We start from the raw sequence: 25,022 nt of genomic DNA, 5'->3' as shown, positions 1-25,022 counted from the left end.
TAAAATTTTCGCAACGCGCTCGTTAGCATTTAGTTATCATTCTCTATGGGATTTTACATGTACTTTTTAGCATTGCTAACCTTCGGAGTACAATAACTTTACAGCCATGTTGACACAAGATAAAGATTTGTTCAGTTTTATTGTGTAAATAAGTATTGTACAGAGCGAGTTACAGATATTCCCACAGCCTTTTCTCAATACATTAAAAACGTAAACGGCTATTAAATAAAGAAATTGTCTTGGTAGAACAATAAACGATTGTATACATAGTCTGTGGAAATTCCAGTGCAAAACAATTATCCAATTAACACTACAAATAAAGTGCTTGGAATGTCAAACTGGCCTCATTTCAGGCAAGCTTTGTGTTTCGAAATACTGAGACTTTTTTTTTTAATAAGTGAAGTGGTTCTTCACTTATTAATTTCACAATAAATGGCACTTGACTGCACCAGTCTTTGCAGACACAGGACAAGCTCACATGTTACACTTTATGACAGAAATTCAAAATTGACTCGGCACTGTCAGCTTTGAAAAATCAATTTACATTTTGCAGACGCTCTTGCCTTCCTTAAGGGCACAGACAGATTTTTCACCCAGTTGGCTCTGGGATTCAAACCAGCAACCTTTCGGTTACTGGCCCCTATGCTCTTAACCGCTAGGCTTCCTGCCACCTTACAGTAGGCATTATCATGTTATTTAATTTACTATTGTCAACCCATTGAGGGGGATGTTTCTGTTCTCTGCTAGTGGTTAGGTGGTGAAAATAGTCCTTCAAACAGTTGATTTGTCTGTCAGGGCACTGTGGTATGTATGTTGAGGTATTCATTGCAAACTGATAGTCAACACCAAAACAAATATTTTCATTTTCTTTAAAAAAAGCTATAAAATCTATTGTTTCCTTTAAAAAAAAAACTGGTACAGTACTTTGCATAGTATACATTGGAAAGTGTACATAGTCTCTGATTGGTGTGTTTCAAAATGGCTAAGTCCACTACATAGTAAACTACTGAACTAGAAGGAAAAACATTCATGATTACAGTAATGCCACAATGGACTCAGCCAAACCTAATTAAAAAAAATATATATAGTTTATATATTCATGATCAATTTACATATATAAATAAAAAGGTACATCTTTAAAAACAAATTTAAACATAAGGAATTCAGATTGGCCATGGGAATGGTTGGGTTTCTTCATCATGTAATTCTGGTCTTGGAGCACAAAACAGAAAGAAACAGACCCTGAATTTTCATTGGAAGAAACCAGTTGGAATTACACAAATAAGAAAACATCGCAGTTTCCACAAAAATATACACCGCCACAGCCTAACATCTGCTGAAGCACATGATACAATTATGGCAGTTATTCAAGTTTAATACTCTTTCTTTCTCCTTAATGACTATCGTGAGGGGCCCTCTTGGGCCCCAAATCGCTTCAGCGCGAGTGAGAAACTTTGCATTGACTTGCATTGAGCTTTCCAGCCAGGCCCTTACGAGAGCAACACCTCTGGCTGAAGAATTAAAACAAGTATTAAAACACTACTGTAATAATACAGAGAAGCAAATTCAGTCCAACACTGTTTGTGGGTTTAAGTTCCAGTTGTGGGTGGAAGATGGTGTCCGTCCGCTCACACCAAGCTCTCCTTTAGCCTCTCCTCGGCTAGCTTCTCTTCAGCCTGCCGTGAGCTGAGCGGGGTAGTGTCCACCACCGCCTCTTTGCGCTTTACTGAATTGTCTTTTGAGTGGTAATCGTCACTCTGGTCCTTGGCAAAGTTCACAAAAACCTGGTAGAGAAGAGACGAGTGTGTCAGCTGTCATCACTGTACATTCCAATCCGGTCTACTAATCGGAGAACATACAGAAAGATGCAAATGCATGGTGCTGTAATCCACAAGTAATCAAACTTCAACAAAAATACGTTTTGACCACAAAGCCTTTAGTCAGTGGTGGATGGCGTCTTACCTGGTCCAGTGTGGTCTGCGACACGGAGTAGTCCTCTATCCGAAGAAGGTCCTTGTTCTTGGCCAGGATGCTGAAGATGTGTGCCAGGGAGGTGAGTGAGGAGGACAGCTGGTACTGCAGCATGTTCCTGTGCTTCTCCTTCAGGGTGCTGCCAGGCAGCTTACTCTCAATGAACTTCATCACCGGCGGCAGGTCAGGGTCCGGCCCAGCCACACGCAGAATGATGGTGTAGCCGTCTCCGAACCTGGTGAGGTAAAAACAAAACAAGATAATTAAGTGATAATGCCCGAGAGGTCTGTGTTTGGAGGATATATTGGCACGGGTGTTGTTAGGCCAGAGACGAAGTCGATAATGTCTAGATGCTTTTTATAGTGGAGATCAAGTTTATAAATTGCTAGGCTGATAAGACAGTAGAATGCACAGTCAGTTGGAACAGAGTAAATAGGCATCTATTTACATTTTATATAAACTTTATTTCACTTGGCAAGTCAGTTAAGAATAAATTCTTATTTACGATGACGGCCTACCAAAAGGCCTCCTGTGGGAACGGGGGCTGAGATAAAAAGATAAATATAAATAAATATAGGGCAAAATACATATCGCGACAAGAGAGACTACATAACGTCATAGAGTTAGCTGGTGGTAAATTGTGGAATAGACACCAGCTGGAACTCGATTATAACCAATCAGCATTCAGGATTAGACCCTCCCGTTGTATTATCAATGGATAATTTGTGCCAATTTATTGAAAGCCGCCACAACTTTGTAGGTATTGACTTGCTTTATATGTACCAGTGAAAGGATTTGTCATCTTACCTGTTCTTTAAGTGCTGAACGCTCCCCAAGCAGCGGAACCTGCCATTGACCATAATGGCCATTCTGGTGCACAGGGCCTCACATTCCTCCATACTGAAGACACAAAATGGCAGACACCGACATTAGATACCGTGTAAAGGAACTGCTGAACTATGAACCACATCCCTGCAAAGGTTGGACTATGTCAGTAGCAGAACACTCAGAAAGCTATTCATGTCAAAAGCATGCACAGTAAATGGATAAGCAATACTTTAAACCATGTAAGCTACGTAGTACAAGCCAATAGGCTACATCAGGGATTGGCAACTGGGGGCCTGCATGGCCCTCGGATCAATTTTGCAACTCAGTCGGGGTCTCAACTTACTGTTGAGAGTTAGAATAGTAGGATACACAAGGTGCAATTTAGAAATGTGGTTGTGCATCAGCAGTTTCTCTCCTGTTATGTCAGTTACTGATAGTCACTTAGCCCTTGTCAGCTTAAATTTTTTAGATTGCTAAATTAGTTTAACGGCCAGCTAACTAAACTTGAATACATTTCTCTCTGCTGTCAAGAGAGGGGGCCACTTAAATGTTTTGCTCGCAGTGTGGGCAGGGGGAGGGGTGTGTGGGTATGCAGACACGCAAGCAACAACGGCCCCTCCTGATGAGTTCAGATATTGCTGTGGTCCCCACCCCATCAAAGTTGCCCATCCCTGGGCTACATGGTGCTAAATGAGGTTTGACTAACCGCAGTCTATACTCATACATAAGCTATGTTGCCAACCAATCAACAGCAACAACAACCATGCATTTCAAAGTATAGCAGCTAGCTTTTAGCCTAGCATGGCTGAGGTTTTAAGGTGTTTCTGGTTACCTGTGCGAGGTGAGCACCACGGAGCGTCCCTCCTTGATGACGCTGTGGATGCAGTTCCATAAGGCCCTGCGTGCTTTGGGGTCCATCCCAGTGGTGGGCTCGTCCTGTCACAAAGAGCACAGCCAGGTTGAGGTTGGCCCACAGGTTGAGCAGGAAACACACAGAGAAGACCAGCAGCAGGGGGAAGCAAGGCATCTTGGCCCTGCTAGTGCTGAATTATGAGATGAGAAATGCTAAGCTCTTACTTTCTCTCTTGGTTTGTTTCTGTCTCACTTTCCTTTCTCTCGATGTCTATTGCTCTGGTTCTGTCTCTGCCTCTCCATTTATCCTTCTCTCAGTTTGAAACAAAATCAACAGCTGATCTCTCTGCAGCCCAATAGGAGCAAAACAAAAACATGCAATTTTCCAGGAACCCTTTGAGAGGACTGTGGCGTGCAGGCGGGAGAATTATAATCTAACCCTCGTTACACAACCCTTGCAGCTGCAATCCCCACAGGGAGAACAATTAAACACCAGTCATCCGATTTAGAGGCCCCTTGATATTTCACATTGAGGTCACTGCCAAGCTGATGCAACGGGTCTGATCACTTTGTGTTAGTAACACCATGTGTTGATGTTTACAGTTTGTGTGTGTGTGTGTGTGTGTGTGTGTGTGCTGGGACATAGTGCGTACCAGGAACACGACGGGTGGTCCTCCTATCAGGGCCATGGCGGTGGAGAGTTTCCTCATGTTTCCTCCGCTGTAGCTTCCCGCTGCCTTATCCACATACTTTACTAGGCCCAGCTTACGGATGCCCCATTCGGCAACTTCGCACACTTCCTTCTCGGGCACGCCGCGCAGGACGGCGTAGAACTCCAGGTGCTCTCTTCCTGTCAGCAGGTCATTGATGGCGTCAAACTGAGGGCAGTAGCCCATGTTCTGGTGCACCTCATCTATCTCCCGCAGTATACTGCCAAATCAAAATAAGTCAGTTAGTCTCATGTTTAGACTCACTGCTGAACCTCTCTACTGTAATACCTCGGGTGAGCTCTCTGGCACAAAATGGCTGCTTCACCTTTTTCCGGCCAGGAAAGCCTCTCCACTGGTGACTATGGAGTCTCCTGTCAGCATTTTGAAAGTGGTGGTCTTTCCAGCTCCGTTCACACCCAAGAGCCCAAAGCACTGAGCGAGAAGACAGAGAGTTAATATCAGTGTTCAAATATACAGAATGAGCTTGAAAGAGATGGCATGTCATTACATTGTGCACTTACTACTTACTAGATGAAATGATGTAATCTTACCTCTCCAGGAGGGATGCCCACACACAGGCGGTCCACCGCCGGCTTCTGCTTCCTCTTGTAGACCTTGGTGAGCTGTCGGAGCTCCAGGATGTCTCCGTGTCCCAGTCCGTTGACGATCCTCTGCCTCTCTCTGGCCACGTCCTCGTCCTCCTCGCCTACCGGAGGGAGCTTGGTGTGCAGGTTAATGGGCTTGATGCAGAAGCGGTACTGGATGAGGACGGTGATGATGAAGAAGACCACTCCTTCCACGGCCATGGCAAACAGGTTCTTGCCCACCATGTCCCATTCCAGAGGGGATCGGAAGCGGTTCTCACCTGTGTCCAGAAGGAGTGTGTTTAGAGAAATGTTCAAAAGACACCTCTACGTTGAATTGGATAGAGAAATGGGTTATGGGAAATGCAGTTCTTACCGAATCTTTCCAGAGCGTCGGCCATGGCCTGGTTCTTCACCATGTCGATGAGGCCTCGACCCAAACAGAAGTGAGGAAATATCAGCAAAACGTTCTTCAGGATGTCATTGATACCTCCAACCTCCTGAAGAGGGAAGAGGAGGAATATTTAACCCTTTCTGTCACCAGGTAAATGGATTATTAACAAATTATATATATATATTTTTACAATATGGTTAGGATGAGCATACCACGTTCTGCAGGAAATGTGTGGTGTCACTTACGTTGTTTCCAAAGAGCTCCATGACAAAGGTGGAGATGCTGCCGTTGATGCCGATGAGGATGTTGACGGAGGTGAGCACCACGTAGGCCGTGCTGGGGATCTTAAAGAAGAATGAAGCCGGGTACATCAGAGGAGTGATAGACCAGCCATAGAGGAGCAGCAGCAGGGCCAGCACTGGCAGGTTGGTGGACGACACGTAGGCTTTTTGTTGGAAGCAGACAAAGATGATGATGACGAGTGTCGCCGGGACGATGTAGTTACACTGCAACACAAACGAGATGACAAGGTTAGCAGTCAATCAATAAAACAAATGATGTTCATGTAGCGCTTTAACAGTAGTAGAAAACAGCTGCTAAATGCTCAAAAGAAACACTCAAAATGTCCGCTATTGTAAGGGGCTTAAGTTGTATTCCAGGCACTCGGGAGAAGCCCATGGGAAATATTTTTTTATTTAACCTTCGATTTAACTAGGAAAGTCAGTAAAGATCAAATTCTTATTTACAATGACGGCCTAGGAACAGTGGGTTAACTGCCTTGTTCAGGGGCAGAATGACAGATTTCTACCTTGTCAGCTCGGGGATTCGTTCTAGCAACTTTTAGGTTACTGGCCCAACGCTCTAACCACTAGGCTACCTGCCGCCTCAAATAAAGAAGAAACGTTTGAGTGGACTGAGAGAGAGGAAGAAAAACACAAAGTATGTCAACTGCTATTACACCGTGCTGACAGGACTAGAATTCAAGTAAACAGTACCTTTTGCGTTGGCATTTATATTGTAAGCTCATAGAAAGGTTAACACTGCGTTCTCACCATATCCCAGATGAAGTTGGCCGTCCAGTAGAGCAGGGGCTGCACGCCGCTGATGAACTGCATGTGCTTGGCCTTGCTCACTCTCTCCTGGATGAGGAAGACTACGAAGCTGGCTGGGACGAAGGACATGGCGAAGATCACGCAGATGGACACCAGCACGTCCACTGAGGTGGTCATCCTACGGGGGGGTTAGGTGGACACAGAAAGGTGAGTATATTGTGTTAGGCACACTTTTTCAAACTCCACATTCTACTAGGTCATTTACATTAACTAGGTAAATGACTTCAGTGATGTCATTGTTCCAAGATGCCCATGGCGTGGGTACTTACAGTGCCACCTGGGACAGCTGCTCCTTGGTGAGGTTGAGCGGGTGGTTGAAGGTGCGAATGCCAAACTTGCTGGGGTCCTGGCCAGGGGGCAGGTTGGCGCGCAGGATGCCGTTGTTCATCACGTTAAGAAAGGCTCCCATGCTGTGCCACCCCTTGTTGTTGAACCAAATCTTGACATTGTTCTTGGTGTCCAGACCATTGATGAAGCTAGACAAGCTCTCCAGGAATCGGTCTGCGGCAGCACCCTGAAGATAAAGAATGGTTTAGATTGGTGGCAGTGATGTTGTGTTCAGTGGCAGAAACCGAGGTTCTATGAATGTGGGAATGAATGAATGAATGAATGAATGGAAGTCTAACCTTCTCCAACTCGAAAATCTTTCTCACTCGAGCGATAGCGTCATCAACCTCGCCAGCTGGGGGGAGGACCTGAGTGCTCCTGGCGCCCAATGAGAAGCCGCCGTACCTAAATTCATTCACAAAGATCTTGTTGTTCAAACTGTGGAAAAATCAAATGAAGCATTATTAGTGAACGTCAAATTTAGGCTGGACAGGTATACAAAAAGACTCGTACAACTCATATTGCTATTGTGCGTGCTATGTCATAACACTGTTATAAGAGAGATAAAAGACATGAAATACAGGAAAGTTCTACCTTTTCCCGATGATCTCTGCATAGGTCTTTACTAGGTAGTCAGAGATGTTTCTGCCAGTCAGGTTTTGCAGGGTGTCTGTCTCGCTGATCTTCATCTGGGGTGGTGGCAGTCCTCCGGCTCCAGTAGGACACTCAGGGAGCATTTTTTTGCGGCCGTCGCAGCTGCAGGCGCATGTGGGGGACGGCTCCTCCATGGTCCAGTTGCCCATGCGGAACAGTTCCAGAAGGCTCTCCGGAACCTCTGGTATGGTCCAGTCCTCGTCGCCCATCGTACAGTGAGTGTCACTGAGAGAGAGGGAGAGAGAGATTGAGAGTCCTTATCTCCAAAAGAACATTGGAAATATGTCCCTATTCGTCATATTTATTTCCTTAAAGACAGGAGAAATGGTGCGAATGGAAACTAACAAATAGCTCTTTTATGAAACCCCGACATATTGAGACTCACGTTATAGGCTGTCCTTCCATGCAACGCGTTCCAAACCCAGGGCCTTCGGTGAGGGCACTTAATAACCGCTGTGTGTTGGCATCTTCAGGGGCGTCATCACTGATGAAGAGGGACTGTTCTTCGTACATCCACGGCTGCAGCTCCAGACTGGGGTATTTTCCAAAGGGCGGGACGATTAGACTGAAGACCAGGGCGACGCAAACAAACACAGCAGGGAGCACAATCTGAGCAAAGAAACCTTTTCTGGAGCGTTGAGCATACAGGAACCTCTTCCATATCAAGGCGACAAACTGCTGCCTCGTCAGACTCCAGCCTTTCACCTGGTAGGAGCCTTTACCGTCCGAGCCGTTCAGGAAGTCTGTCTCTCTGGATTCTGGGTATGCGTCCGAGTCGTTATGTTCATTGTTGTCGTCATCTATCTGGGGTCTAAGGCAGCTGTGGTGGTCTCCACCAAAGGCATTTCCTCCACCAAAAGCATGATGTATGCGACGTCTGGGCATGGGGAGGGTACCGTCAGAGGGGAGTTCAGTGTCAACTCCATTGTCCTCTGCCACTTTCAGGAAAATCTACAAGGACAAGATATATATATATATATAAAAAAAGGAATAAAACACACTATACCCCATAGGCTCACAGCCAGGGTTGCCATGTTCTCTATTTTCCTGACATATTGGGCTACTTTGAAAACTATGTTGTGGGTAAAACATGTATTGGTTGTGGGCGGCGTTTTTTTTTGGCTACTTCTAAAATGTTACGCCCTTTCAGGAAAAGCACACTATGTAAATCCAACACACAATCTATTCAACAATCAATTCCAGTACCTCTTCCAGGGTGGTGTCGGAGACGCCATAGCTGGAGATGCCTAGGTCGGGGAGACGGTCGTCCATGTCCTTGAAGAGCTCCACGAAGGCTCCGTCCTTGGCTGCGCCATAGGGCAGTATGTAAGTGAGCTCGTGGCCCAGGTCTTCCACCATGCGGGCGGCTGGGACATGCTTGAAGATCAGGCTGGAGATCAGGGAGACGTCGGGGGCCACGAAGGCACTTTCACAGATGGATGCAGCCGGGGCAGTTTCTATGGGTTGCACAAAGGTTGAGTGTCATAAACAAAAGGTCATTCATATGACAACATACCATGCTGTATTGCAATGGCTTATTTTCTTTGCCATAGGATTATGGCGACGATGTGTCAAATGCTTACCGATGGTGGCCGCTTCGCTCTCGTGTTCGCTGCCAAGGCCTGCGTCAGAGCTGCTCTCAGAGGGACAATCTTCCTCCTTCTTAGTGAAGGAGACGGTGCTGGAGGAGTTGTGGAAGGAGCTGAGGGAAGGTTCTGGGCCCTTCTTGACCAGGGTCAGATAGTAGCCTGTACCTAGCTGGTTCTTCAGGAAGAGGGAGGAGCCCACGCAGCAAAGCTTGCCATGGGAGATTATGGCGATGCGGTCGCCCAATATGTCGGCCTCATCCATGTGGTGGGTGGAGAGGATGATGGTACGACCTAGAGAGGAGGAGGGAAACAGTCAGTTACCACACAGAACTCCCCTAACAGCTAAATGGTTTCATATCTTCAGACGTTTCTTAACCTTTTGCGTGTAGGGGGCAGTATTTTCGTTTTTGGCTAAAAAACGTACCCATTTGAAACGGCCTGTTTCTCAGCCCCAGAAACTAGAATATGCATATAATTGTCAGATTATGATAGAAAACACTCTAAAGTTTCCAAAACTGTCAAAATATTGTCTGTGAGTATAACAGAACTGATATTGCTGGCGAAAACCTGAGGAAAATCCAATCATTCCTTTTTTTCTATGGCTTCCCTACGGTGTCAACAGTCTTTAGACATAGTTTCAGGCTTTTATTTTGAAAAATGAGCGAGAAAGATCACATTGCATAAGTGGATAGGTGGGGGCTCTCAGAGTGAGTTTTGCGCAACAGAGTAAAGCGGCTATTGTTTCTCCCGGTCCTATTGAAAAACCTACACTCACGGTTGATATATTATCGATATATTTTAAAAACAACCTGAGGATTGATTATAAAAAACGTTTGACATGTTTCTGTGGACATTATGGATATTATTTGGAATTTTCGTCTGCGTTGTCGTGACCTCTCTTGTGGATTTCTGAACATAACGCGACAAACAAACGGAGGTATTTGGATATAAAAATAATCTTTATGGAACAAAATGAACATTTGTTGTGTAACTGGGAGTCTCGTTTACCTCATCAAAGGTAAACGATTCATTTGATTGCTTTTCTGATTTTCGTGGACCTAGCTACTTAATGCTTAGTGCACATAATGTTTTGTTATGCTATCGATAAACTTACAAACGCTTGGATTGCTTTCGCTGTAAAGCATCATTTCAAAATCTGAGGCGACAGGTGGATTAACAAAAGGCTAAACTGTGTTTTGCAATATTGCACTTGTGATTTCATGAATATTAATATTTTTTAGTAATATTATTTGACTGTGGCGCTATGCTATTCAGCAGTTGCTGATGACAATTATCCCGCTTAAGGGATGGGTAGCGTCAAGAAGTTAAGCATAGATGCTAAAAATAGGTAAGGATTTAGTTTTTACCTTGACGATAATGGAGCAGGAGGTCCCAGATGCCCCGGCGGGCGTAGGGGTCGACCCCAGCGGTGGGCTCGTCCAGAATCACAACCTTTGACCCCCCGACGAAGGCCAGAGCCACAGAGAGCTTCCTCTGCATCCCTCCGGACAGTGTGCTGGTCTTGGAAGTGCGTTTGTGCAGCAGGCCAGTGTCTATCAGGATCTGTTCAATCTCAGACTTCACCTGTTCCTCAGATAGACCCTTCAGACGAGCGTAAAACCAGATGTGCTCCTCGACGGTCAGCCTGGTCAAAGCCCAAAACAACCACACAACAACTACTCATAAGAAAACAATGTAACTATTTACTTCAATGCTTTTGGTCATTTAGAATGAACTTTCTGTAACAACTGGTGGTTAATATGATGGACTGGGAACACTTACATGCTGAAGAGAACGTTGTGCTGTGGACAAACGCCCAGACTCTGTCGAATAGCACTCAGCTCCGATCGGATGTCTTTGCCCATGATGTAAGCAGTGCCAGAGGTAGGGGGAAACAGTCCCGTTAGAATCGACCTGGATCAGACAAAGGTGAAAATATTAGATTACTCCATTACAATTGTATCAACTTAACATTCAAGTCAATTATACGTGTATGGGCTTTTGTTCACAGATGAAACTACTTGTGCGTTATTGCACTTACATGGTGGTGGTTTTCCCTGCTCCGTTGTGGCCCAAGAAAGAGGTGATCTGTCCCTCGTAGAAGCCCAGAGTCAGCCCGTCCACAGCCAGCTTCTTCCCGTGCGGGTACACCTTGACTAGGTTCTCTATGAAGACGCCAGGTTTCAGGTGGGCTGGCTCTTCCTCTATACAGACAGCTTGAGACACAACACAATGTCCATCGAATGGGGTACATTGACCATCCCGTTTTCCTTTCCTTGAAAACACACACAACTACTCAAATGAATTCGCTCTCACAACTGCACCACATTTTTTGCCGGATCTATATCGCCACCTTGTGGATACTTAGTTGCTCTGCATCAGCGTTAAATCTGGGTTTTACCTTCACTGTTCCTTCTCTTGTTCTGACTGAAGTCAGTCTTCCTGTTGTCTCCTTCTCCAAACCAGTAGGACTTGGTGAAGAGGAAGTACCAGGGCCTGGGAATACCATATTGACCTGAAGGAGACCACAATAAACACATACATTTAGACAACGCTGACAACAAAACAATGCAACACAAAACAATACAAATGGAAATGGCCTCAACAAAAGCCCATCAAAATGGGACCCAAACGGATCCATTATAGTGGAACCGTTCAGTTCACGGACACCTACCGGGGAAGACGGACTCGATGTACCAGGTCATCACCATGTAGAGGAAGGAGTCAAAGTACATCATGATGATGGCGGTGGTCAGGCTGAAGTCGTCCTCCTCCATGGGGCTGTTGAACAGGTTGTTCCATTGGATGCCGATGCCCTGCTCTTCGAACAGGGCAAAGTACTCACAGCCAAAGCCAAAGGCCACCGGGGACAGCAGGCTCTGTAGAGGGAGAGAGAGAGAGGAGAGAGAGGGGTTTAACATCACATGCAACACCAATGCCAATAAGATGCTGAGCCTGAAGCCCAAAAAGTCAGTGATGTGTCAAAAGAAGAAAAAAAGCTTCCCTATTTGTAGTGACACTGTACTTCTTAATGACAGCGGCTCCTCTCATAAAATGTCACGTGGACAAGCACCAACTCAAAAACTCGACTAGCTATAAAAGCATGACTCACAGCGACTATTTTTGCCCCAAAGCCCACGTAGTCCTGCCAGGCCACACAGAGGACGTAGGGCAGGTAGAGGGTGAAATAGATGATACCCCCGCAGGCCGCCGCCAGGTTGGCACGGGCAAACATGGTGCTGATGAGGAAGCACTGCATGATGGTTACCACGGCGAAGGAACCCAGGAACAGGAAGATGACACTGGGGTCACTGTAGGGCAGCAGGTTCCCCATCTGATAGTAGGAGAGCGAGAAGAGGATGCTCAATGGTTAGTTCATAGTTGGGACGAGCGTGGTACAATTATCACGAGAGAAAATTTGCTGTCTGATCGAGTCAAGGCTCACGTCAACATGAAATATCGATGAAAGCAATTATCACTGAAACATTGCAGTACTGACATCAGTGAAATAGCGCAATACAAAACATTGTCTTCATGCTAAACCCTGGTACGCAGCACCTTGAGCAGCACCACCAGCAGACAAGCGGAGATGAGCAGGGGGATGAGGCTGCTGATGAACCAGCTGAACCACAGGATGCCGTTGTCCAATCCCATGATCCTCATGGTCTCCTTGAGCCTCGCCTCCTTCTCGTAAACCACGCTCTTGATGATGATGGCCACAGAGTACATCCAGGCCAGGGTCATGAAGAGGGGCATGGAGCGACTCATCACCCGCAGGAAGCTGATCAAAGGAGGAAATGGAAGCCATTTTGAAGCCCTGCAGTTAAGCTTGTGGTATGCTGCCGCTCAAGACCGATTCCAGGTCTTAAGGCAACGAATAAGGTCAAATCCTGCTCGGTGTGACTCACATGTCGTCCACGTAGCAGGGGTAGGGCATCTGTTGGATGTAGACTCCCGTCTTCTCCTTGGCGCCAGTCACTACCGTGATGATGCTGTGTTCGATGATGTCCTGGAGGTAAGAGAAGCCGCCCCAGATGTAGCGCAGGTCCTCAAAGGGGTCGGCACGAGGACCGGGGTCCCAATATCTGTAAAGAGAGTGCAAAAGCAATGTTCACATCAAATTCTTATTTTACCAACAAAACAAACAAAAAAAACGTTGAAAGTCCACAACAAACAAAGTGAATGTTCAAAATGGACCCAACGGCACAGACATAAAACACTGTGCAATACATCTAGTAGGTAGATTGGGAAGCTTTGAATCAACATTACCCGTCTTTGATCTTGTTGGTGCGCTCCACATTATCAATGTCCATGCGAATCTTGTAGTTGACAATGGCCGGCAGTTCAGAGCTGTTGGCCTCAATGTCGGGAAACACGATCCCCGCCCAGAACTTCCTATCATCCAGCAGTGCCATGGATTTGTTGACCATCCTTTCCTCACTGGCCACAGGCTCCATCTTATCCAGGTTTACACACTGTAAACAAACAAACACATCCATTAAAGGACCTATCCTCATCTGGTCTTGGCCAGGACTACTGAGTGTGATGTTTTCCATTGAAGCAGATCCATTCACATGCTGAAAGGAGGGATGGGGAGGCTTTAAATGGAGAGTTCGTCAAGTTCATAGCTAACTGGTCCAACTGTGTTTTTATTTGTAATTTCCCTTTATACAGAGGAAGAGGTTGGGACAAAGTAAAATGGCTGCCACTGACTACTGTTTCCTCAGAGAGGGCTATGACTGGAATGAAAACCTTCAGAACCAAAGCTCTGGTCCAGTTTCACTTGATGCAAAAGTATGTATTGCAGAACGTGCTGAATAGTGATATCACTAGAAAGGGGGAGAAAAATTCTGGGACTGAGAAAGGGACTAAGAGATACAGACAGACGAAGAAGATACAGACAAAGACGGAGACAAACGGACAGACATGCAGGCGAAGAAAGAGAGACACTGACCTCCATGAAGCGGGATATGCTCATGATGGCCTGGTCCGTCTCGTTGAAGACTTCCCTCCAGGTGAAGGCGGTGCCGTGGGGACGTGTGTCCTCTGAATGCTTGGTCAGGAAGTTGGAGACATCCTCCACGGTCCACTCTGTGCCCGCTAGTTGGGAGGTGAAGAACCTGGCGGTGCCATTGTTCTTCAGTAGGGTCTGGGAGAAGAGGGAGGAAGAGCAGGAAAGTAGCCGTGAGTAGCTGAGGTCTTTGTGGCACTGTCCCGCATCCCTCCACAAGATGCCAGTGTTGACCATCTGAAAGGGCTGCTTACCACCAGTTACTTTATAATCATGTATTTGATTGTTTTGCTATGTTAACTGTGTCATGTCCTGGGTGTGTCTCTGAGTTGCTATGTACTGATGCCATTCCAAAAAGGTGCCCGACAAGGGTAACAGAGTGCCTTCAAAAAGTATTCACACCCCTTGACTTTTTCCACATGTTACAGCCTGAATTTAAAATATATGACATTGAGATGTTGTGTCACTGGCAAATGTGAAAATCTGAACTGTCTTGAGTCAATAAGTATTCAACCCCATTCTTATGGCAAACCTAAATAAGTTCAGGAGTAAAAATGTACCAAACAAATCCCATAATAAGTTGCATGGTCTCACTTTGTGTGCAATTATTCTGTTTAACATGATTTTTAAATGACTGCCTCATCTCTGTACCCCACACATACAATTATCTGTAAGGTTCCTCAGTCGAGCAGTGAATTTCAAACACAGATTCAACCACAAAGACCAGGGAGGTTTATCAATGCCTCGCAAAGGGCGCCTATTGGTAACTGGGTAAAAAAAAGAAAAAAGCAGACATTGAATATCCCTTTGAGCATGGCGAACCGGTACAATGTGCGGGGGCACCGGTTAGTTGAGGTAATTGAGGTAATATGTACATGTAGGTAGAGTTATTAAAGTGACTATGCATAGATAATAACAGAAAGTAGCAGCAGTGTAAAAGGGGTAGGGGTAATGCAATTAGTCTCGGTAGCCATTTGATTAGATGTTCAGGAGTCTTATGGCTTGGGGGTAGAAGCTGTTTAGAAGTCTCTTGGACCTAGACTTGGCGCTCTGGTACTGCTTGCTGTGCGGTAGCAGAGCGAACAGTCTATGACTAGGGTGGCTGGAGTCTTTGACAATTTTTAGGACATTCCTCAGACACCGCCTGGTATAGAGGTCCTGTATGGCAGGAAGCTTGGCCCTATGCCAAATCTTTTCAGTCTCATGAGGGGGAATAGGTTTTGTCGTGCCCTCTTCACGACTGTCTTGTTGTGCTTGGACCATGTTAGTTTGTTGGTGATGTGGACACCAAGAAACTTGAAGCTCTCAACCTGCTCCACTACAGCCCCGTCGATGAGAATGGGGGTGTGCTCGGTCCTTGAGTATACCAAACATTAGGAACCCCCCCCCTTGCCCTCAGAACAGCCTCAATTTGTCTGGGGGTTTTCGCTCCTCCTTTGTACTTGATTGATGAATTAAGGTCATTAATTAGTTAAAAAAACTCCCCTCACCTGGTTGTCTAGGTCTTATTAACACTAGGCCCTCCATGGAATGAGTTTGACACCCCTGGTCTTGCCTATTCACCCTCTGAATGGCACACACACACAATCCATGTTTCAATTGTCTCAAGGCTTAAAAATCATTCTTTGACCCCTGTCTCCTCCCCTTCATCTACACTGATTGAAGTGGATTTAACAAGTGACATCAGTAAGGGATCATAGCTTTCACCTGGATTCACCTGGTCAGTCTATGTCATGGAACGAGCAGGTGTCCCTAATGTTTTGTACACTCAGTGCAAGTGTGATGTTGGCTGTAGTAGAGACAACAGATAAGTCAGACATACCCTTACTAGGTCCATCTGTTCGCTACTCTCCATGAAGCTCCAGACCTTGGGCCTCACCTCCTCCCACATGCCCCCCAGCTCTCTGAGGACCCCCAGCTCCTGGAACGTTCTGTTCACCTGCGGAAGAGGGCGGGAGTGGGGCAGTTAGTGTTCCGCTTAAGACAAGCTAAAGCAAAACTACCACTTAACGCCGGAATGAACTCTGGATGAAGTGCAGCACTATGCTGTAGCTAAGTTGTATAATTGTACTGATACCCACCTCGTGGATGATCTTCTGTGTGGCGGGAGTGGCAGGGGTGTACAGGATCTTGCCCATGAGCAGAGGCTTCAGGGCCTGCCAGATCATCCTGGATACGGGGCTGGACTCCATGTTCCTCATCATTGCGTTGCAGTATGGAGCTGCAGGGGTCACAGAAGGAACAATGACGTCCAGTCTAGACCAGGATGTCACAACAATCCTCGAAACAGTTTTGGACAATCAGGGAATAGATAACCACGAAGAAGAAGTTTCTTACTGGATGCGTTGTCGTAGGCAGAGATGGGTTCCTCCCCGTCAGTTGTGTTGTGGTTGCCGAACAGGGCCTTGTAGTTGCTGTCCTCGTACCAGTTGAGGGACTTGATCTTTAGTCCTCCGCCCTCGGGGTGGCCGCAGACGATGCGCGACACGGCCTGGTACATGTGGCTGGGGGAGGACGTGGCGTTCTCCGTGAGGAAGATGATCTCGTTACGCAGGTCGCTCCAACTCTTCATGCTGGCCAGCTAATTTGGACACAAGGGGTTGTGATGTTAGCAAATGGGGTCAGGGAGTCATCTTGTAGGATGCAGGTGGGACTGTGGCCTGGATTTGGAGCAGTTCATTGTGATTCGAGACCAGCTTGTTGACATGGATACATATTGTTATGAGGCAACTTGTCAACGTGATGGAATTACTTCCTGTATGTGGACAGTTGGATACTTTAGGCTTCGCCTTCTACCTATGACCTCAACACAGCCATGCAAAAACCATCATAAATCACACCCCCTCGTCTATTAATGCTTTATTGATCTATTATGCTATTGGCAACCTTGGTTCTTAGTTCGGCTTACCAGAGCATTTTACAACAACTTGTGTTTCTGCAGACTAGGAGCATTGAAAACACAACAACAGATCTCACAAGAAGCCTGAAAAGCTTGTGTGATAACTGTCCTAATTCCCCGTAACGCTCAACACCTTGTAACAACATTAACACAATACAGTACTAACAAATGTACACTCTTATGTCTGCACAGAAAAGCTAGAATCTTTTGTGGCAGATTTGCCATTCTACGTTTGCCCTCTTCTCTCTCACTCTCTATTTCTATCCTTATTTTTCTCTCTCTCTAACACGGGTATCCTCACCCAGCATTAGGAAACAAGGAAAGTCAGGATTAAGAGAACCCAGTAAATGCTTGAGGGAAAGATGACTCTCGGTCATTCATCACTGAGGCAGAGGAGGAGAGAGGTGTTACCGACTGGCGACTCTCCCAGAGTCTAGTTGACAATGTGGTTACATACATGCCAGTCAGGCCCTTCCGTCCCCTCCCCTTCCCTCCTCTGACTCGGCCCGGCCACATCAGCAAGAAGGCAGTCACATGCTTCCAATTTAGCCCGGGCAACACACCGGGAATGTGTGTGTGTGTGTGTGTGTGTGTGTGTGTGTGTGTGTGTGTGTGTGTGTGTGTATATGTGTATGTATATATATATATATATATATATATATATATACGCGAGAGATGCGGGGGAAACAGCTGTACACACTGAACTCTCACACAAACAGTCATAACCAAATGACAGCAGCGCTGGACCCCTCTAGAGGTGTCTGTGGGGGGTTGGTTAAGGTAGGAGGGGCCATACCCCAACATAACCCCAGGGTAATGTGCCAAACCAGGACAAGTCATATTTAGTGTCTCAGAGTTTCTTGACATCTTCAGATACATTGTTGGGCTTAGCAGGGAACAAAGAACAACAAAGTGTGTGTCTACAGAGTGCTGGGGTTGTTTTAGAAACTTAAGTGTAATTGCCCTAAAGACTGTACACCATACTTTAGTTTAGTTAAGAGCCTTCATAAACACTACATAAATATTCATACATAGCTTATGACATGTGTATGCAGCTGCAACATACAGATGTAGGGTCTTAATTTGATCACTCTTTTGTTGCTGAGAATGTTCATGCACAGCAGGAAATGCTAAATTGTACTGTATTTTAGTTTTAAAAAGGCATATCTAGTTTGTAATTTACACTTGATTTGCCGTCACGAAAAATGTATCAGCCCCTACTAAAATGTCCATTCATTATAATCCACATAATAATTCACATTTCCTGTAGCTGCAGGATTATGTTCCTGCTGAAGCAAACTGTCTCAAAATAAGATCCTGCATCTGTATTGGTTTGCAAACATAAGAATCAATGTATACTTATAGGGGTTATTCTTATTGATTTGATTGATTGATTGAATTGAATTATTGTCAGTAAATGGTAATTCCACGATGACAGAATGATGCTGAGACTGAACATTTGACAAAAACATATTTGCTTGAAGAACATTGCAGATGCAAAGTTTGGTAACAGAATGGCGGTTTGTGCTGTTTGTGCCGTCATTCTCTTACCAAAATTTGCATCTGCACCATTCTTCAAGCAAATGTGTTTTAGCAAAATCTTCGGTGGAAATTATTAAAAGTCGTCATTGTGCATAGAGTTGTATGGTTCGTTTAACTTTGCAATCATTGCTTTTTGTTTGGTGTACATTTTAAAGCGACACAAATCTGAGTCTTAGCATCACTCTGTTACTGTGGAATTGCCCCAAAGTATTCAACAGAGCACTGATTGGTTGAGAAAACACAGCCAACATACTTGGGTAAGGTCGAGCGAGTCTTAAAACCTCCTGGTGGTTGTCATAGGGGCATGCATTCACCTCGTAGTGTAAATCAGTCAACTTGAGTCAATTTTCCTTTGGGTAAATGCTGACCAGCCCACTAACTTGTTTAGAAGGACTTCCCTCTTTGTTCAGCTGTTCCCAGTCATCTATCTCCCAAGGGAAAAAGGATCTTTTCTATCTGGACTCAGAGACACTGGATACCTATACAGTTACTGCCAAGACACTTACAAGGGCCTTTTTCTACCGCTGTGGAGGAGAGTGGAACTGACAAAGCAAGAAAATAGCGAGAGCACACAGCAAGAACACAGAATCGAGAAATTCTCCTGTTCAAACTGAAACATATAAATGTGTCAGACCTACAAGTACTTGACTTCATATAAATAGGTGTAGTGCCTCCATCCCATTCTGTTTACCTTTTCACATGAGAAAAACTGTGATTATCATCACATTTGAACATTGGTAAACAGTTGTCCTCGACATTTAGCTGTGGCTCAAACGCCCAGGGGACAATTCCAAACAAATCCAAACAAATTGGGTCAGAAGGTTATCAGGCAACAAACAGGAGGGAGTTGAAGGGGGCAGATAAACACTACATACAGTTTTAGTCCAGCCTCTACTTCCTTATGCTGTGGAACTTCAAAGAAGACCAGATGCAAGAAGTACAGTAAGGGGAAATGAGGTCGGGGAGGGGGGCTCTTGGCGGCCATCTTGTAATGATGGGATAAAGAAACTCCATTGATGTTTTCATCCTATACATCTACGGTTCTGTCTGTGGCCCTGCCAAGAGTAACCTGCTTCGCTGCTGATCCAAGGTAGGGGAGCTCATTATGGTCGACACAAAACAAAACATGGACAAAATACCAGGAAACGCACTTGGCTACGAGGGGGCTTATTCTGTGGGTCTCTGTCTGGTGACACATCGAACAACTGATAATGCTTCTAAATGATGAGGTTAACCTCAGTAACCGTAATGGCCAAATGTAATACCATAACCATTTTCAATGCATAAGAGAGCCTGCTAGGAAATGAGGCAGCAGCAGCAGAAACCTTTCTAGTTGTCAGAAATGTGTTTAGTGTAGTGATGAGAGTGATGCCCACCTCAATGGCCAGGGATCCCAGGCTCTCCAGAAGGTTGTCTGTAGCCTCAGCCACTTGCTGGACAGCTTCAGGGTCAGCCCTCACATCTTTCTGTAGGGGGGAAGGAGCGAAGAAGTGTCAATTCGCACACACATACAGTCGAAAAGACGAACAGCGACATTAGGTTGGTTACAAAACACCCCCACAGTCCCACGCCACAGCTTCCTAACATATTTTCACAGGAAGACCCTTTCAATAAGGGTTATACAGTATGCAGTCATTTTCCCATCGGAACAAGAAACTTAACAGCAAAGTTTTGAACTGCTCTTGGAAACCCTGTGAACTGTTTTGATTTAATAACACCCTGCATGTCTTGTCGCCTTGTTTACCATGTCTTGTTCCCTAAAGGCTACAAAAACAGTAACCATAAGGACACAAACACACTGTTTGTTATCATATGAATAGGGAAACTGACCGCTGTGGCATGTCAAAATGAGGACAGGGATCACATAATAACACCTTGCCCTAGACTCTTCCATGTTTATCATTGTGGACAGTCATACTGTATCTGAATGACAAGGTGATACAATCCTAAGCACTTTTATATATAACAAATCACACTCTGACTGATTTCCTGGATCCTTGTTCACAAGCTGTCAACACTGCGCAAGATGCCCTTGATCATGCAATTTCTGACCATTGGAATTCAATTAATGGTCTACTCTCTGGGCAAAATTACCATATTGCAAGGATGTTAATGATATATTTCCCTTGCACTGGTGCTAAGGTGTCGAATTAAAAGTTACCTTTATAAACTATGACTCAGAGAGAAGTGATACTCATGAATGACTAACGTTTAAAGATTGAGGCCAAATCCTCTATTTGACGGCAGTTCGTTTTCAAACGTATCTCCAGAGTTGGGTCGACAGGCAACAACAGGCAACAACATGCCTCCACCTACGCTTACCCCCTTCTTTCTGAGCCTCTGCTTTTCCCCGGGCCCCTACGTTTTGATTGGTTCTCGGCACTGTGCACGTCAGTGAATTAGGTCACCTGGCTCTGGTCTTCAGTGGAGAAAAACAACCATGGGAGGGGGGCTTTGTGGTGGGCCTCTGCTGTGATGAGAATTGATCCTCGCCACTATATCAACTAGCTACGAGGGAGGGGTAAGGTCCACATTCCAAAGTCCCTAAAGGTGTCAGCATGCTTCAGTTCAGTTGGCGCCCATAATAGATATTTTATACATTTTTTTTTTTTTTTTTTTGCAATCCCCTCCCTCTCAGAGAACGTTTCTGATTTGCTGATAAAAATCAGTTCAACTCATTTGGGCCGTCCCCGACTAGCTGGGTGGCCTCTGTTGGTTTCACAGCTCCTCTAGAAGCAGCAGATTTTCAGAAGGGGCCATAAAACAACTAGAGTTCTGATCAATAGTGTCTGCCCAAAGCCACGTTAATTAACTCCAGACAAATGTCAACGTAACCCATGGCTATACGACCCTGTGGCCAGGTGGCAACAGAGTTCTAAATTAAAAATGTTTATTGGTAGCACAACATAACATTTTAGGAGCATCAGAAAAGCTTTTTTTTTTTTTTTTCATTGATTGAGATCAAGTCTATATTGGGCCCATATGAATTCTAGCTACTTTTTAAGCACACGCGGAGCACTTGAAACTATGTCATTTGTGGAATATTATATTTCTACCTTTTGTAAAAGCACTGTTTTCCTATTGAGAAGGACTACATTGAAAAACTGTAGCATTGTCTCTTCACGAACATCAAGAGATCAGTCATACATTCCTTTATATTGCAGTGGTCACAAACTTTTTCTGGGTCAAAATGCAAGTCGAGATCTACTGCTCAGATTTGTTTTTAGCATGACTTAGAAAACATAAGCCTATGCAAACATTAACCTATTAGAAACAGGTCTCTGCAGTAGGCTATAGGCTATAGTAGGCTATAGTAGACTATAGGCCCAATACATTATCATCGCATATTGGCTATGCTTGAATTGCCCTGCCAACGTTTTTGTTCTCAGACCATTTAAAAATGAAGGTATGGTCACACCAGTAATAGATCAGTTGTTGTATTACTTGTGACTGAGGAACAGCTGAGTGATCAAACATTGAAATAATGATTTTCATTTTATTGGACTAATGGGGCCTGCATCTGATGGTCAGTTTCAGTTTCCTTCAGCTCTGCTGAGACTGACCGTGACCAAAAAGTGGACACGGTCTTCAAGCTGATGGCGAAACTCGATTCTCACCACATTATTTCTGCCTCATCCACAAATTCATGTTGTTACTCTTATGACAAGAGAAAGTGAAATATTCCTTGATATTCAAATAGACACAAGCCACTAATACTAATAGTGTAGGCCTTTTGAAACACTTTGATATTCATTGCAGCTACAGTTATGGCTTCTTCATGTAATTATACAACAGGTGGATCTAATCCTAAATGCTAATTTGTTAAAACCGCATCCCAGCCGGTGTCTATTCCACATAAAAATGTAAACATGAACTCACTCAGAAAAACAGCTTTGCTGTATTTGTTGACAGTCTCTGTCGTCATGGTTTTACATTTTTGAAATATCACAGTGTTAACTTTGCTGTGCGCTCGATTGGCCAGCCGTGGGCCAATAGGTGCACTTGATTTGCTCTACGTGTCCGCGGAGTATGGCGCTCGACTCGGAGGCAGAGGAAGGGAAAATTTTAATCATAACTACAATTATTCTGGGTGATTTTATTTGTAGTCGCACTGGTGCTCCCATATTAAAATGTCAGGTTGCTCAGCAAAACATTTAGGAGCATATGCGACCTTTGAGCCCTGGGTGGCAATAACCTAGAAAATATGTGGAAAACCTCTGACAGGAGGAACATCTCTTATGTGGTGTGTAAAGTTCGTAATGGGATCTTCTGACATTTCTATGCTAAAACTGACCGTCTGAGATCAGTGTCTCGAGGTAACTTCTACCTCAAATCAAATCAAATTGTATTGGTCGCATACACATATTTAGCAGATGTTATTGTGGGTGCAGAAAAATGCTTGTGTTCCTAGCATCTAACAATACACAACCATCTAAAAAGTAAAAGAATGGAATTAAGAAATAGGCCTAGAGCCCATTTGTGCTTACCCGTATTGGTTTGAGGAAGTCTAGGTTGTTGAGGAAGTGGCTTTCTGCTTGGTTGAGCCAGGAGCCTGGGGACCGGCAGAGGATCTCCTGGACCAGACTGGACACCTCGCTGTCTGTGATGGTCACAAAGTCCTCCACACTGGTGCCGTTGCTTTTGCACATGTCCCTCAGGTGGACACCGAAGCCTTTGACCAGCACCTGGACAGGGAAGGGGAGAAGGGTCGATGGGTAATGGAGCAATGACTAAAGACAGGCAGAGAACAGTATTTCTCAAACCTCCAAAGTTGCACGTTTTTCATTCATCTAAGCAGATGTGCTCGTGCAGGGTTCGAACAAACATTTGAAACACGTAATCTTGGGGGGTACTGAAAGAACAGAATTGAGAAACACACATGGGATAAGGCCGTGTGACTTTGGAGTTGCATGCATGTTGTTATCTCGGGGTTGGATACCACGGAGCAATATTAGGACCTGAATTGTTTACATACTGTATCTAGATTCCCATTGCTTCATGTTGCTGCAGGATTGTGTGTGTAATGTGAGGGCATTGTCACTATCAAATTGTTGTAATCCATTTAGCTGAAGAATAAGGCCTAGTTGAGATTATTTCCACATAGGCCTACAGCGGGAGGGGGGAATAGGATAGGAAAAACCAGATGGCAGTTTCTAAAACTGTGAAAGAAAACAAATATATCTTCATGTTTTTGAGGAGAGAACAAAGACAGTGGAAGATGATGTCTTGCAGTAAAAACTCTCCAGTGGTGAAGGCTACAGTACTAGCCCTTTGGTGTACTCCCTGCTTCATCACATTCAAACACCGCAGTAGACATCTCTACCCTCTCTCTGCCCTCTCTCTAAAGGGTTATGTCCCTGAAATAAAGGGCCACAGACTTAATTAACTCACAGGTGCTCCATCAAATCTAACCCAGAAACGCTACTGACCTGTTCTATATCCGCTACTGGGAATGTTCAGCAACTACTACACAGCTTCTAATACTGTCCATGATCGACTGAACTGACCGCAGTAATAGGCCTTTGCCTCATAGCACTTTGGGAGGGTGGCGTTTTTCCGCTCTTACCTTTTCCAAGTTCACGTCGGCCTCAATGATCTGGTGCACGGCGTGTTCCGAGAAGGAGGCGTTTCGCAGGAGGAACGTGGACAGGGTCTCATTGTCGTGGAGGAAATCCTTCAGCTTGAATCCTGTGGGAAACAAACACAACAACGTGTTCAAACTAGCCCTCTCCTATACCCCGACATTACTAGGTATGTGTGTGTGTGTGTGTGTGTGTGTGTGTGTGTGTGTGTGTGTGTGTGTGTGTGTGTGTGTGTGTGTGTGTGTGTGTGCTTGGATGGAATGATCTAGTGTAATAGGCCTATTTAGCAAGTTTTGGATGTTCCTTCTGCCAAATCATGCTATTTTCCTTAGTTGTGGGTAGTGTATTAGCTTTCAACCTCATTCAAACTTTTGTTTTGCCCAATTGTCATGGAGCTGCATCTGATTGGTTGCTAGTTACTCAGGTGACCAACCCTACAAAACGATTGCCGGATTATTTGGATAAGCTTTCTTTTTGTATTTTACAGTTCAAATTACAGGACAGTAAGTTATACCTCCTCAGACCACACACACACACACATCTAAACAAACAACTACGCTGTGGCTCCAGCGGCACAAACAAAAGCAGGTGAATACTTAACCCCCCTTTCCCCATAAAGGTAGCTTCATGAATAGCTTTTCAGAGGCTGGAGAAGAGTTTCCCTATGCAAATACTGACAACAACACAGGCTAGGACAATTCTGTACATGTCCAAGGCAAAACGGCCAACACTGAAGTAGACTGGGGTCCATGAGAGGTAAAATAGCAATATACACACATTTGCTGCCTGGTAACATCTTCTGATTGCTGTTGATCATTTCAATGAGGTGCCTTTAACATTTCATTAATTTAGCAGATGCTCTTATCCAGAAGTACTTAAAAACACATCACAATCGTATGAAGTACATTTTCCCTCAACAATGACATCCCTCAACAACAACAAAATCAACACCAAACACCTTGCAGAC

At 45.0% G+C, this 25,022-nt stretch overlaps 1 protein-coding gene across 1 annotated transcript in view; it reads right to left on the bottom strand.

The window, feature by feature from the left end:
* Positions 1–120: 120 nt before the first annotated feature.
* Positions 121–25,022, bottom strand: part of LOC112256275 (phospholipid-transporting ATPase ABCA1-like) — a 44,722-nt gene continuing 19,820 nt past the window's right edge. Inside the window, exons 6-37 of the mRNA XM_042325659.1 lie at positions 24,040–24,161; positions 22,961–23,158; positions 19,850–19,939; positions 16,370–16,613; positions 16,114–16,253; positions 15,855–15,971; positions 13,976–14,170; positions 13,291–13,496; positions 12,930–13,106; positions 12,580–12,802; positions 12,134–12,355; positions 11,696–11,900; positions 11,423–11,536; positions 11,063–11,237; positions 10,804–10,935; positions 10,389–10,666; positions 9,016–9,312; positions 8,639–8,889; positions 7,818–8,383; positions 7,373–7,657; positions 7,078–7,216; positions 6,721–6,965; positions 6,392–6,569; positions 5,585–5,845; positions 5,322–5,445; positions 4,913–5,226; positions 4,687–4,793; positions 4,305–4,581; positions 3,632–3,735; positions 2,779–2,871; positions 1,963–2,206; positions 121–1,784 (exon numbers count right to left, since the gene is read on the bottom strand). Coding sequence (XP_042181593.1) covers positions 1,629–1,784; positions 1,963–2,206; positions 2,779–2,871; positions 3,632–3,735; positions 4,305–4,581; positions 4,687–4,793; positions 4,913–5,226; positions 5,322–5,445; positions 5,585–5,845; positions 6,392–6,569; positions 6,721–6,965; positions 7,078–7,216; positions 7,373–7,657; positions 7,818–8,383; positions 8,639–8,889; positions 9,016–9,312; positions 10,389–10,666; positions 10,804–10,935; positions 11,063–11,237; positions 11,423–11,536; positions 11,696–11,900; positions 12,134–12,355; positions 12,580–12,802; positions 12,930–13,106; positions 13,291–13,496; positions 13,976–14,170; positions 15,855–15,971; positions 16,114–16,253; positions 16,370–16,613; positions 19,850–19,939; positions 22,961–23,158; positions 24,040–24,161 — 6,479 coding nt within the window. The 3' untranslated portion in view covers positions 121–1,628. The remainder of the gene's footprint in view (positions 1,785–1,962; positions 2,207–2,778; positions 2,872–3,631; positions 3,736–4,304; positions 4,582–4,686; positions 4,794–4,912; positions 5,227–5,321; positions 5,446–5,584; positions 5,846–6,391; positions 6,570–6,720; positions 6,966–7,077; positions 7,217–7,372; positions 7,658–7,817; positions 8,384–8,638; positions 8,890–9,015; positions 9,313–10,388; positions 10,667–10,803; positions 10,936–11,062; positions 11,238–11,422; positions 11,537–11,695; positions 11,901–12,133; positions 12,356–12,579; positions 12,803–12,929; positions 13,107–13,290; positions 13,497–13,975; positions 14,171–15,854; positions 15,972–16,113; positions 16,254–16,369; positions 16,614–19,849; positions 19,940–22,960; positions 23,159–24,039; positions 24,162–25,022) is intronic.

This window comes from Oncorhynchus tshawytscha, linkage group LG08 (genome assembly GCF_018296145.1).
Source record: "Oncorhynchus tshawytscha isolate Ot180627B linkage group LG08, Otsh_v2.0, whole genome shotgun sequence".
Lineage (NCBI taxonomy): Eukaryota > Metazoa > Chordata > Actinopteri > Salmoniformes > Salmonidae > Oncorhynchus > Oncorhynchus tshawytscha.
The sequence above is the reverse complement of the archived record's forward strand: the minus strand, read 5'-3'. Positions and strand labels throughout refer to the sequence as shown.